The 14,046-nt window shown below is 53.0% G+C and overlaps 3 protein-coding genes across 3 annotated transcripts; all 3 read left to right on the top strand.

Annotated features, from left to right (window-relative positions):
• Window positions 1–206: 206 nt before the first annotated feature.
• Window positions 207–1,592, top strand: STEHIDRAFT_171500 (uncharacterized protein; the record flags this gene model as incomplete). The annotated part of the gene is made up of 3 exons (XM_007308772.1): window positions 207–511; window positions 601–1,432; window positions 1,485–1,592. 2 exons carry the CDS (start codon window positions 207–209, stop codon window positions 1,400–1,402), a joined length of 1,107 nt encoding a protein of 368 aa, XP_007308834.1. The 3' UTR covers window positions 1,403–1,432; window positions 1,485–1,592.
• A 2,318-nt stretch (window positions 1,593–3,910) lies between these two features.
• STEHIDRAFT_24304 (G-alpha-domain-containing protein) lies at window positions 3,911–6,596 on the top strand (the record flags this gene model as incomplete). The annotated part of the gene is made up of 10 exons (XM_007308646.2): window positions 3,911–4,127; window positions 4,262–4,282; window positions 4,357–4,676; window positions 4,899–5,074; window positions 5,150–5,276; window positions 5,424–5,477; window positions 5,690–5,851; window positions 5,971–6,097; window positions 6,266–6,382; window positions 6,547–6,596. Coding segments are annotated over 10 exons (1,371 nt in total), but the record flags the coding sequence as incomplete, so codon positions are not given.
• Window positions 6,597–7,851: 1,255 nt separating this feature from the next.
• Window positions 7,852–13,862, top strand: STEHIDRAFT_161205 (P-loop containing nucleoside triphosphate hydrolase protein; the record flags this gene model as incomplete). The annotated part of the gene is made up of 25 exons (XM_007308771.1): window positions 7,852–8,231; window positions 8,472–8,637; window positions 8,691–8,917; window positions 9,020–9,173; window positions 9,217–9,240; window positions 9,298–9,402; window positions 9,660–9,805; window positions 9,961–10,072; window positions 10,159–10,323; window positions 10,438–10,559; window positions 10,706–10,913; window positions 11,026–11,175; window positions 11,291–11,389; window positions 11,462–11,651; window positions 11,709–11,851; window positions 11,964–12,036; window positions 12,109–12,233; window positions 12,304–12,454; window positions 12,523–12,638; window positions 12,782–12,925; window positions 12,986–13,063; window positions 13,128–13,197; window positions 13,272–13,402; window positions 13,464–13,550; window positions 13,611–13,862. 25 exons carry the CDS (start codon window positions 7,852–7,854, stop codon window positions 13,860–13,862), a joined length of 3,618 nt encoding a protein of 1,205 aa, XP_007308833.1.
• Between the last annotated feature and the right edge of the window lie 184 nt (window positions 13,863–14,046).

Raw genomic sequence — 14,046 nt, 5'->3', positions numbered from 1 at the left:
GATAGAAACTGTAGACTCGAGAAAAAGAGCAGGTTGACGATAGGAGCAGGTTCAGTTGAGGTGTGGCGCGAGGCGGTGATGTGGTTTAAAGCGGAGATTCAATTGGTCATATGATCCGCCACAGACCAATTTGAACTTCCTCTCCGCCATCATCACAGTCGCAGAAACTTCAAGCTAGCTTGTCTTCAGCCAGTTGATATATCACAATGAATGCATCTGGCTTTCAGAGACACTCTTCGCTATACCTTGCTGACGGAAACATATGTCTCTCGGCCGCCTCTCCGAGATTTATTGCTCCCGTGGATGGCGCAGCCGAAGCAACACAACCGGCTGGATTGCTGTTTCGCGTCCATCGCTCCGTACTTGCTCTTCATTCGCTAGTTTTCCGAGACATGTTTAGTATGCCAGACATGAGTGGCGCGAGCGAGACCTACGATGGTGTCGCGCTTGTTCAAATGCCGGATAGTGCGGACGACTTGGAAGGTCTTTTGAAGGCATTCTACCATGGATAGTAAGTCCAGTCTCCCCACAGTTTCTTTGAGCCACTCTTTGTGTTCCAGCTCACGCTATAGTTATGGGCTGAATGATACGTCCTTGCAGTAAACTTCCGTACCCAAAATTGGATCCGCGCACGCCAGACGGCGTACGAAGCATTCTCCTCATGGCTAACAAATACCAAGTCGATAGCATCCGCCAACAGATCGTGGAACGGCTCGAGTCCGATTGGCCTCAGAGCTATGTGGATTGGCAGCGACAACAGGCAGAAGTTCAGGTCCAACTCGAGTACAACAAACGCATCGACGAAGGACACTTCCACTATACAAAGCCTAGCCGACTGGACAATGCCTTTCCAGAACCAGCGTCAGCCATTCGCCTCGCACGCGACTGCGATATTCCCAGCATCCTTCCTGCAGCATTCTACCACCTCTCTCGACTCAACATCGACGACGACTGGGATACAGCGAGGAAACCACTCGATCCGACAGCGCCTCTCTGGGCGGCTTATACGCCTACCATGCACAGAACCGTGAGGTGGTCACTTCTTACTGCAGACGACCTACGATGCATGTTAGCAGGCAAGGCGGCTATCCACAAGCAAGTCGTTCCGTCGACAACTATAGGATTTTGCCCGCAAGACTACGGTGACGGCATGGACGAAGTTGACGAGGACGAAGACGAGACATGTCAGATGAGCTCTAGACACTCCGATGGATCTTATGGTAAGAGGCTCCGGGAGCGGCTCGTGCGTGATCGGGGCGTCGACCTGTTGGAGTGTATCAGGGATATGCAGAGGGATCTTACCGAGCGTACGTTATGTGTAGTCTGTGAGGAACGCTTCAAGACCAGACTGGATGGCGATGCTATCTGGCGGAAGCTCCCTGCGTGGTTCGGTCTGGTGTGATAGGCACCACATCGTGGAGGAGGGCACAAAGTACGCTTCCTTTTTAATATATATTACTCGTCTCTGACTTCTTCACGAACAGTTTAGGTCTCCGTGCGTCGACTTCAATGGCTCGACTTAAGCTTTGTAGTCTGGCAAGCGCCTCAGTATATCTGCATCAGCGTCAATATTGGTACATCTCCCTATCAATAATCGTGCCACTGTTGATTTTGTTCGTGCTACCCTACCTTGGGCCGTTGTCAGCGTTCTTGCGAACACTGCGCATACAGCCGTTTCCAGTATTCGACCTGTGGCGCTCGACTCTGCCCGACCTCGTGAAGTCTGAATCTTCTAACCGCATCATATACGGATTCAAAGCGGGTTGGATAAGACCCCCGAAAGCCCCCTCATGGGTCTGTTCTGGCCCCGGACTGATCTCGAGCTCGGCGAACAGCAAGCTCGATGGCTCTCCGCGTCCGAAAGATACGGTAGCCAATATACAGCATACTTATTACTTTCGAACAGCAGCGTCGAGTTTATTGACGTCGACGGATCTCGCACCGCCTTCGTCCCCGCGACGGGAACATATACTTACCTCGTCCCAAAGCGCGTGTCGTCCCCGTATTTATGCAGATCATACCTCTCGTCAAAATGTCCAGCCTCCGTCCCCGAAAACAAAATTGGATCGCGGCCTTCGTCTCTGCGTCTGGATAAGACCTATGAGGAGTCCTAGGACTGTCGGGTGCCCCGTTGAAGTCCTTCGCTGCTCCCTTTTCCCGTTCACTGACTACTGACTACTTAGGCCTTAGGTGCGGCGTTTTATGGACTGGACAATCGAAATGTTGGCCGTACATATGACGATCCTGTCCGTTTACTTTTAGCTTTTTTGCGGAATCGGATAAGTTCAAGTCGTCGATGGTCGGTCAGTTCATATACTTACGTTCATCTCCGACCCGGCCTGCTTCCAGTCAAGTTGACAAGATTCCGTTCATCTCATCGCGCAAGTTCGCCGTGGATCGTCGCCAACAACTACCTACCCCAAAATAAACACTTATTTTCTTTTTCTCCATACCGTATATGGATCACGTCCTCCGCCGCTCCCTCCTCCTCCGTCCGTCTGACTCCTATCCAATCGAACACGCTCGAATTGGTACCGGATCGGAATGGAGACGCCACACGAGGGACCGAGTTCCCTTCCCCTTCCTTCCCCTTGAGTCAACTGTCGAAACTCTACTCCATACGTGACGAGCCGGTGAGAACTCAAAACTGAAAGAGTCCGGACACACGGAATGGAGGACAGGGTAGGGGGTCAGTCCGGGGAGACGCGGTCTCAGTCACGGTGCGCGTACGGGTCGTTGAGCTCCGTGTTTCGTCTGAATCGCCGTCCTTGTCGTTGTCAGCTGCGAAGAGGCATGCATGAATGAATACGGCAGCATCGACGAGCGACCCTTGAGGTTGCAAACGGGCGAATGAAACGATAAGTATTCAGCCAAGCAGTCTAAGAGAAACATTTCGTTCACCGTCCGTCGGATGCACAGGCCGCGTTCGAAGGAAGCGGAGAACTCCAGAGGCCCTTCCAAGCGCCTGTGTCACCGCTGAGTCCAGGTTGAGTCAAAGCAGACAAAGACGCTGTGTCGCCCTCATGATCGCATGATTCCTTCCTTCCTTCCTGTCGGTCGGGTAGATATCAGGATGCCGTTGAAAACGCCTTGAAGTTGAAGCGATGGTAATAATGCCATAATTTACTGGGTTCTTGGATATCGATATCCTGCAAGCTTTGAAGCTTTTGTGAGCTGTAAGGAACGACCGTCGAGTGGCGCAGCGGTGAACCGTGATGATGGATGGCTCAGTGGCTTGATGCACGCCCTTCTGAAACAGATCGTCGGAGGCGTCTACTTATGTGGCCAGCCAAGCCTAGCCAAATCCACCCGATACAATTCCCCATAGCAACAATATTTTCCACCATCAAGTCCACCGAAATCGTTTCCGCGGTGACCGATCCCGAGCCTACACCCGCAACGATCAAAGGATGCATGCAACCTTACAGCAAATTGACGTATTTACCTTCGATTGCGATTCTTTTTTTTAGAGTTTCCTCCAACCGGTATCATACATACAATACCATAATTTCCAGTTGCGGGGGGTGCTAAGGGCGGGTGAGCAGTGAGCCCCTGACATACTTATCCTAGTTAGCGTACTAAGCTCAGCACAGGAGACGACCCTGCCCTGTGCGTTCCGTGTCGTTTCGTCCCCTCGCCAGCGCGCCCATCTTCTATTGCATCCCTACTACTGTACCTACTCGCCACAAGTTACTTGCCGTGTCGTCTGGACCTGTCTGCTCGTCTGTGTGCTCGACTTTTCCGGTCGCGGTCGCTGCGGCTTTGAAGCCCTTCGTCAGTCGGCACGCATAACCCATAAGTAACGTTCCCGAGCAGATCCCATCTCTCTCTCCTTCCTTCCTCCGAAATTTCCAACCTCAAATCGGTGATCCATCTACATACATACCATAATTCCATCATGGCCCCCGCACGCACGATGTCCTCCGCATCTGATATCGACCCTCTGTCCATCGCATGGGCCCCGCCGCCGGACGAGTCGCCCGAAGCGCGGGCGGAGAGGTTGAGGGAGGAGGAGGCGGCGCAGAGGGTGAGCGATGCGATTGATGAGAGTTTGAGGCAGGAGAAGGCGTCGTTGAAGAAGAGGACGAAGCCGGTGAAGATATTGTTGTTGGGGCAGGCGGAGAGCGGTGAGTGTCTTTTTTTTTGAACAGCTTGTTACGATTGGGTTTCTTTCTTTTTTTGTATGGGTTGGAAGCATGTATTAGTCGTTCCGAGAGCTGACGGTTCGCATCCTTATTTCTGGTCGTGTACTACGCCACAGGCAAAAGTACAACACTGAAAAGTACGTTACATCTAACTTATATCTCCACCCAATCTCCCTCTCCTCATCTCATCTCACAATACCTCCCGATGCAGATCTCCAAATGACCTACGCCCCCGCCGCCTGGGCCCGCCAACGCGCCTCCTGGCGCGCCGTCATCCAGCTCAACCTCATCCACTCCATAAACCTCATCCTCGACATCCTCGCCTCCGTCGCCTCCACCCCCTCCGCCTCCTCCTCGTCCACCCATCACAATACGAACCACAGCCACAATCATCATTATTCGCACGACGACGAACAGAGCTTCGCGTCCCATGGCCAGTCGAGCGGAAATGCTAGTGGGGGAGCGAATAATCATAACCCGCTCACGGAGAAACATGCGCTCTTGAGATTGAGGTTAGCTCCGCTCCGGAGAGTCGAAGCTGACCTGCGTAAACACCTCGGTATGGCGTTCGCGGACTATACAGAAGAAAACGGCGAGGACGGGGAGGGCGTGAACGCGCCGATATCGATGGACGCAGAACAATGGGCTACGCCGTTCGATCCGCCCACACGTCCTACGGGGAAAGAGAATAGACGGAAGGTGAATGAGTTTTTCGTCAGGGTGAGACGGGGGGGAAAGGCCGGGAGTTCGAAGGAGGGTGGCGGGGGCGGGGGCGGGAAGGATGGGAGGGATGGGAGGCCGTCGGTCGCGGATGAGGCGACGGAGGTGTTGATGGGGTGTGCGGAGGATATGAAGGCGTTGTGGGAGGATGGGACGGTTAGGGGCGTGCTTGAGGGGTGGGGGATTAGGTTGAGTCAGTGGAGTGGGTTGTGAGTCGTTCTTGTTTATGATTCTTTCGTCGTCTTTGACGCCCCTTTTCGTTGTGTGGAACCACTGTGGCGCAGCTTCCTTGATGATATCGATAGGATAGCCTCCCGGTCGTATACACCATCCGACGCAGACGTAGTCCGCGCACGACTGAGGACTATCGGCATCCAGGAACACAGTCTAGTCTTCGAGGATGGCATCAAGGTCAGTTGTAGCTACTGCCCACTTCGGTTACCGGCTCATACATGTGAATACGATACTAACGACGTGTGTGGGTAGGTCCAGTCCCGCAAAGCCTCAGACGCGTCCGATAGGCGGAAGAGCAAGGATAGCGCGGCGTGGCACAGGAAGAACGAGTCGGGCGGGGAATGGACGATTTATGATGTTGGGGGATGTCGGACTTCTGTATGTCTTCTGTCTTCTGTCTTCTGTCTGCCGTCTCCTTTCTCTTTCGTCCTTCACTTTCGTCGCCCTGTCTCCCTCCCTCGTATCCCGCCCCTCTCCGCCTTCGTCCTTTTCCTCTCCCCGACTGCGTCCTTTTCCTCTCACCGACTGCTCTTCTTCTCCCTATATGCTTTGGTCCCCCGAACTAATGACTCAATTGACACCATGCACAGCGCCACGCCTGGCTGCCCTACTTCGAAGATCTGACTTCGATCATCTTCCTCGTCCCCATCTCGTGCTTCGATGAACAGCTGGAAGAAGACCAGACGGTGAATAGACTTCAGGATTCGTTCGCGCTTTGGACGGCGATCGTGGGGAGTAAGCTTTTGAGTGACGTGCGTGTCCGTTTCCTCGCCTTCCTTCGTCGCCTTCTCTTCACCTTTGCATTCTCCTCACCTTCTCCCCGGACGACCAGCGTAGAGTTGTTGTTGATCTATTTGTGTGCGTGGTATAGGTCATGATCATCCTCTTCCTCAACAAATGCGACCTGCTCGACCAGAAACTCAGGAGCGGAGTCATGCTTAACCATTTCTTGACGAGTTTTGGGGAGAGGAGTAATACGACGGGGACGGTTGTTAAGTGTACGTTCCCCCCGTTCCTTTCCCTTTCCCTTTCCCTTTCCCTTTCCCTTTCCACTTTTCCACTTCCCACTTTTCGGCTTTTCCCATCTCCTTCCCTTTTACCCCTTTCTCCTTCCTTCCACGTCCCACCTCGGTCGTGATGATTAACGTGTGGCATATACTATATAGATCTACGAAGCAAGTTCAAAGACATCCTCATCGAAAAATCACCAAAGGAGAGGCCGTTCTATGGGTATCCGACGAGTGTAGTGGATACGATGGCGACGCGGTTGACGCTTGGGAGCGGTATGTGCTCTCCTTCCTTCCAACCTTTTCTGCACGCGCTGTTTTCCTTTGAATCGTTTGCTCCTACTCCGTTTTCGATTGCCTTTCTTCCCCACCCCCTGAGACGAGAACGTGACCCAATATGCTGACCGATGGGTTTCGTGCGTTTGATTCGAATCGAACAGTCCGCGACGGGATATTGAGGTCTCACCTGAAGAATGCGGATTTCTTGTGACAATGAAAGAGCGACGACCGGCTGGAAGTTATTCGACGTACAGCCATGAGGACCCAAAATTGGTATCTGCGGCGTGGTTCCCTTTGACTGTCGACTGGCGATTGACGATTGACGAGTGACTTCGGCACCTCCGTTTTTGTGCACATGCTAGGACTCGCCTCGGGTTACCCTCAGCTGGGGGTTCGGATCATCCGTTCGTTCGAGACATATATACTACGCCACACTGCCTATTCACGGACGACCCACGAATCTTGCATGATCCCCTCGCTTACGTCTGCCATCCTACTCTTCTCTCCGCGACTAGGATCCACTATCCACTATCTCTATTTCTATGCCTACCTACACACCTACACACCTACACCCTACACCCAACATATAACATATATATAGCTCCCATCCTCTTCAAAATTACCTGGGTCCCGATCTATCCTTTTATTCGCTCCGATCTATCCTTTTATTCGCTCCGATCTATATATTATATGCGCTACGTGTATCTCCGTGCTTTCTGCTGCCCTTGTGCTTCTCGGCCGTTGTCCTCGTCTCTTGATGCTCTACCTACTTTTCGTCCACGTCGGTGATTCGATTTTTGTTGAGGTTGGATATACATATCACAGCGCTTTCCCGACTACTCTACACCTCTACGCCTCTTTATCTACATACTCTATGCCGTACCCCACATCATGCTACCCCCCTACGCTTCGTGTCGTTATTGTAAATGATTATTACTATGCTCTCGACAGTATACGTGCTATGGAACCGAGGTCTTGTCGGTATCAAGTCCGAGTATAGTGTGTGTATGTGTTTGTTCGTCGTCTAATCTATCTTGGTCTGCTGCACGTCTAACTACTATATGTGCATGAGAATAGACCGTATAAGAAAACATTCGAGTTAGAAGGATGAACCTACACGGAAGCAAAAAATCCTAATTCAAGATAAGCACACCGCGGCAGCCCCGCTCGACGCGCCTGTGGCTGAGGGTAATTTAAAAGACGCGCGTGGGACCAAACAGGGACAAATAACGCGATCTTCAGTACCACCACCACCATCCCTCGCGTCTCGCCACTCTCTTTCTGCTGTCGCGTAACGTGTTACCCTCAGTCTAGAGTTCTTCTCACGCTCTGGTCTTCTGTGGGCTGTGGGCTGTTGGTCTCTTGTTGCGTATATTCGACGCGTTTGAAGACGCTCAGCTTGCGACGACGACGGTGAATACGGATACGGAATACAAAAGAAGAACAAGAAACACGAAAACACGATAATGCCGCGCAGACCAGCCGCAGCCTCGGACGACGAAGGTACCAGTGCCGGGTCGTCCTCGTCGCATAAGGAGAACCGCAGCGCGAATGGCGTTAATGGCGTTAATGGTGTGAAAGCCGAGAAGGTGAATGGGAAGGGGAAGGGGAAGAGGCGGGCTGCTACGCCTGAGGACGAAGACGAAGAAGGCGACGACCAGGGCGGCGAGGAGGAAGGAGAGGGTGACGAGGAGGAGGAAGAGGAAGAGGAGGAAGAGGAAGGGAGTCCGAAAGGGCGGAAGAGGGCACGGGTGAGTGAGGAGGGCGATGGGGAGGCGAGGCAGCCGAAGAGGGAGAGGGTGAAGATACAGAAGGAGAAGGTGCTCGAGAGGGATCCGAAGGACGGGTGAGCGTTCATTTTTGATTTTCTTTCGTTGGAGTCATCGTCCTCGCGTCGTTCTTGGCTTTGGGCGTGAAAGGCATGGCAGGACGGGAACTAAAAATAGACCTCCTATATCGCGGCGTGTCTCATTGTTCATATAGCATACATCGAGCTCTTCAGCTTATATGCTCAGACCTAGCTTCTGCCATACGAAATCTTTCTTTGAATATTCGTACTCACTCATTTCCATTATGTTCACTACAGCTACGTTGCCGGCTCCATCGTCCGCGTCAAACTGCACAACTTCGTGACCTACGACGATGTCGAGTTCAAGCCCGGTCCCCACCTCAACATGATCATTGGTCCCAACGGCACCGGCAAGAGCAGCATCGCCTGCGCAATTGCTTTAGGCTTGAACTTTCCGCCTAGTGTATGTCCCCCTCCCCCTTTCCATACTCTATCACACTGACATCGCCACGATAGGTCCTCGGCCGCGCGAACGATATCAACCTCTTCGTCAAACAAGGCACGGACGAAGGCTTCGTCGAGATCGAGCTCAAAGGCAGGCGCGGGAAACAGAACCTCGTCATCAGGAGAGGGCTCAAGTCGACGAGCAAGAGCTCGACGTATATGTTGAACGGCCAGAGCGCGACGGGCAGGGAGGTCACGATGAGGATGAACGAACTGAATATCCAGGTCGGCAATCTTTGGTGCGTTTTTCTCCGTTCTTCTTTCTCCTGTTCTCCTGTCTCCGTTCTACCTCGCTTTCTCTTTCTATATGCTGTGTGCTCATTCGGGTTTTCATTCGATAGCTCGTTCCTTCCGCAGGACAAAGTCTCCGAGTTCGCGCAGATGACGCCGGCGCAGCTGTTGAGAGAGACGCAGCGCGCGGCTGGAGACGAGAGGTTGAGCGCTTGGCACGAGACGTTGATCAATGCCGGAAAGGAAGCGAAGGAGATGCAGGAGGTCGGTATTTTTTCTTCTTCTTTCATGCTCACTCATTGTGCAGCCGCTTTTCCGCTCTTTGTCCAATGTATGCTTGTGAGCGCGATACTGACTCGTGTGTTGATGTGATTTTGCGTGTATATAGCTCCTCGATGCGGATAGGGCACAGCTGAAGACGCTCGAGGAGAGGAACAGACAGCTCGAGAATGAGGTGGATAGGTTCCATGAGAGGAAGAAGATCGAGGACGAGGTGCGTTCTTCTTTCTTGCTTTCTTCCCCCTTCTTAATTTTATCCGTCCACGTTCTTTTCTCTATCCGTCCTCTTTTCTCTATCTATCCTATACGACCACCTTCACTGTACCCATATTTTCCCTCTTCCCTCCTTCCTCTTTCCGCCCTGACCTGCCCCGCCCGTCATCCCATCCCATCCCATCCCGCCCTCACCCATTCCCTCCCCTCGCGTCAACGCTTCCATCAAATCAACCCACCCACTCACCTCCCTACCAGATCGCGATCCTCGAGCTCCTCCTCCCCTTCGCGCTCTACATGGAAGCCCGCACGCGCTACACGGAGGCGAAGAACCTGAAGCGTGATTTGCATGCGAAGGCGCAGGCGCTGGAGAGGAGGAATGGGCCGATGTTGAGGTTGAAGGCGTGCGTTGCTTTCTTTTCGTGTTTTCCTGCATCTGGGATTGCGGGGCACTGGCACTGACGATTGTCTTTTTTTTTCTTGATGTGGGTATGGCTCTGGGTGGTTGCGGCTGTGGTCGTCGATGTGGATCCTGGCGCGTGACACGAACGCCACACAGCTCGATGGAAGCAGAGTCGAAGGAACTCCAAGCGCAGCGAGAGAAGAAGAAGGGCGCGACGAAGACGAAGTTCAAGGCGCTCGAGAAGAAGTTGGGGGATAATGAGCATCTGGTGCGTTTCCCTGTTTCTTTCTTGTTTCTTGTTTCTTGTTTTGCGTGCTTCGTCCTTCGGGTTTCTTATTTGGCCCGTTGTAACAGTCCCAACAAGCCGAATCCATCGCGGATAAGCTGCAGAACCTGAAGAAGAACGAGAAGGAGCGGAAGGAGAAGATCAGGAAGGGTTTAAGGGATATTGAGAGGTTGCAGGAGATGTTGGATAATCCGCCTGAGATGGAGAATGTGGATGATATTATGGCTGATATTGTGCGTTTCTTTTTCTCCCTTTTTTCTTTGTGCCCCTTTCGCCTTGGCTTTGTTTTTGGCTCTGGTTTTGGTACTGGGAAAGCGGCGTACTGATTCGAAGGTGGCGTTCTGTAGACCGAGGTGAACCACAAGAACCAAGAAGTGAACAGGAAGAACTCGGACCTGCAGGAGAGGCAGAGGGCGGTGGTCGACAGGTTTGCGGCGGTTAGGGCGGATAGGAGCAGTGCTGAGCAGACGTGCGTCCTTACTTTTCTATGTTCCTTCTCCTTCCACCCTTTCCTCCCCACCTCTCCGTCCCATCCCCACATTATCAACGCGTCTGCTTACTCACCTCACCTCACTCTCACTCTCACCTCTCCCCAACACAACACCCATCCCACAGCCTGAAAAACCTGAACGACGAAGCCGCCCGCCGCCTGCTCGAGCTCTCCAAATTCGATAAAGACTGCGCGGACACCATCTTCTGGCTCAGGAGCAACCGACACCTGTTCCGGATGGAGATCTTCGAGCCCGCGATCGTGAGCTTGACGGTGCCGGATAGGAGGTACGCGAGTGCGGTCGAGGCGTGTTTTAGTGCGGCGCAGTTGAGGGTGCGTGCTCCTTCCGTTCTATTCCTCCCTCCTCGCTCTTTGCTTCCTTCCTGGTCGGCAGACTCGGAATGCATTGTATGGTTGAGTGACATACTGACGTGACGTGCTGTAGACCTTCGTGTGCCAGTGCGACGACGACTACAGGCTGTTGAATAAGCTCATTACGGACTCGACGGAGGCGTTAGGGAGGAAAGCGAGGATCACGACGTGGTTCAAGTCTGGCGACGGGGAGGGCGCGCCGGCGCCTTTGCCGCGTGAGCAGGTGCGGGTCTCTTCCTTCCCTTCCCTTTCCTTCCTGTCCACTGCTTCCACTACTTTGAACTGGTCGACGGGCAAAGATACTGACACGGTGTGGCGCTTGTTTCTCTGTTGTATAGCTCGCCAAATACGGCTTCGATGGCTATGCGGTCGAGTATGTCAAGTGTCCCGACGGGCTGTATAAGTTCTTAAGCAGGGACGTGCAGTTACACCGGACGGTACGTCCTTCCCTCTCTCCCGTCCCGTCCTCTGTTGCCTGCACGCACTCACGCTAACACCTTCGCTTGCAGCCCATCGCCCTGAACCCGATCAATCACCAACAATACGAAGACATCGTGTCCATCATCTCCAACACCGGCAGCGGCAACTTCATCACGAAGATGACGATGAACAGGGTGATGCGGTCCGCTTATGGACAGCGGCTCGCGCAGACGGGAACGCATGATTTCAATCCGGCGAGGAACTTCATACATACGCCTGGTACGTTTCTCACTCGATCATAAGTGAATGTGGGCGAACGCTGATTGGCGTGCATAGTTGACGATACGCTGAAGAGGGAAAGCCAGCAAAAGCTCAACGAGGCGGAGGAGAGGCTGATCGGGATACAGAAGGAGATCGACGCGTTGGCTATCGAGGAGAAGGACATCCGCGACGAGTTCAAGGCGATCAAGAATGAGCGGGTGCGTTCCCGTTTTCGTTCTCTCACTCATCTGACCTCACCCGTCGACACTTATTTATCACGCGGCTGATGCTGATTCTTCGGATTGCGCTGTATTTGTGTTTCTATGATAGGATCATCACGTCGCGAGGAGGGAGAAAGTGGTGAGGGAGAGGGCGAAGATCCAGAAGACCGCAATTTCGCTCGGTAGGCCCAGGCTCAATCATACCCACGATGATATCCACTGACAACGTTTTTCTTGAATCCCGATCCCGATAGAAAACAAGAAGAATCAGGTGAAGGCTTGGGAGGACGAGCCGCCCGTCGACGAAGAACGTGCGAAGCTGCAGAAGCAGTTGTTGGACAGTGCGAAGAAGAGGGCTGCCGCTGCGAAGCAGTACGCTGTGCGTGGTTCCCGTCTCGTCTTCTCTTATTCGATTCTGACCGTGATATTTGGTGCGTTTTGTGTCATAGGAACTCCTCCGTGGTGCTATCAAGGACCAAGACGAGGCCACGAAGCTCGGGCTGAGGTTCTTGCAGGTGGAGAGTAATATCAAGGCTTTGCAGCAGCATATCGACGAGAAAGATGGGGAGTATCGCGAGGCGCTTGCTCAGTTCCAGAGAGGTACGAAGTCGTGCCGCGCGTTCAGATGGATCATCGCCTCTAATCCTTGCATCGGCCATGAACCATAGCTCTCGCTGTGTACGAAAAGGCAAAGGAAGAAGGCAAGACCACCCTCGCCGAATCCAAAGAAGCCATCGCCGCCGCCGAGCCCCAACTCAGGGAGAAATTCACAACCATGGAAGAGGTACGGTCGTCTTCCTCCTTCCCTCCTCCCCCCTCCCCACCCCTCCCCCCTCTCCCCCTACCCCTCTCGTATTTCCTCTGCACGAGCGAGATCCTTCTCTGAACGGTATTTGTTCGTGTGAATGATCTTTTTCTGACGAGTAGTATAAACGAATACAGAGCGGGGAGGCGATGCAGAGGACCTCGGAGCAGATATTGGCGGAGCTGGAGACGCTGAGGACGCAGTTGGATTTGATATTGGGCACGAATCCGGGCGTGGTGGATCAGTATGAGAGGAGAAAGGCCGAGGTGAGTTTATCATTTGTGTGAGTCTGGAATATGAGTTGGCTGCTGATTCTTGAATGCTAGATCGCTTCGTTGACGAAGAAGATCGAGGAGCGCGAGGCGAAGGCCGCCAAGATCGAGAAGAATATCAAGACTGCTCGAGTATGTATTTGAGCTTTTTTGGATTTCTTATCGCATGGTTCTGACTGTTTGACACGTTCCTTAGGATAATTGGGAGCCTGCACTCGACGACCTCGTCCATGAGATCGGCAGCAAGTTCTCCGCCGCCTTCGATCGTACGTCTCCTTCATCCATCATCTCTTTTCCTGCCATCGTGCTTGGACGCTGAGTTGGACACACAAACAAACAGGTATCGGCTGCGCGGGTGAAATTCAGCTCCATAAGCCCGAAGACTACGATAAATGGGCGATCAACATCTTCGTCAAGTTCCGTGATCACGAGCAGCTACAGCAGTTGACTGCACAGAGGCAGTCTGGAGGGGTGCGTTATCCTAGATTTCTGTTCGCCTATGGACTGCGTGCTTATGGTGGTTGCTTTGTAGGAACGCTCATTGACGACGATCCTGTACCTCATGAGCATGACCGAACAGGCTCATGCTCCCTTCTCTCTCGTCGACGAGATCAACCAGGTCCGTTCTCCCTTGCGTTCCGAGGCCTCTCATCTCACCACTGACCGCATGTTTCATCAGGGTATGGACCAGCGCGCCGAACGTACAGTCCATAATGAGCTCGTGAAGACGACCTGCCGTGCCGACAGCGGTCAATACTTCCTCATCACGCCCAAGCTCCTTCCCGACCTCAACTACCACAAGATGATGAAGGTCCTTTGTGTCAATAACGGGGAGTGGTTGCCCGAGGATAGGAGGGTCGGCAGTATGATGGGTATGATCGAGACCTACGTCCAGATGAAGAGGGGTGGCGGAGGGGCCGCTAGTGCTTGATCGTTCAACTTGCTAGTAGAGGTGTTTCAGACCGATTTCGCGAAGACTGTAGAATGCGTATTGTAGACTCATGCTTGCTCCTCCGTCTGTTTGTCTGATGTGTATGCGTATGATCCTGACTAATCTCTACATGCTACGGTACATACTGCACATATATATGATTAACTGTATGGATTGTTTCATT

The sequence above is a fragment of the Stereum hirsutum genome (genome assembly GCF_000264905.1).
Source record: "Stereum hirsutum FP-91666 SS1 unplaced genomic scaffold STEHIscaffold_16, whole genome shotgun sequence".
NCBI classification, from domain to species: domain Eukaryota; kingdom Fungi; phylum Basidiomycota; class Agaricomycetes; order Russulales; family Stereaceae; genus Stereum; species Stereum hirsutum.
The sequence above is the reverse complement of the archived record's forward strand: the minus strand, read 5'-3'. Positions and strand labels throughout refer to the sequence as shown.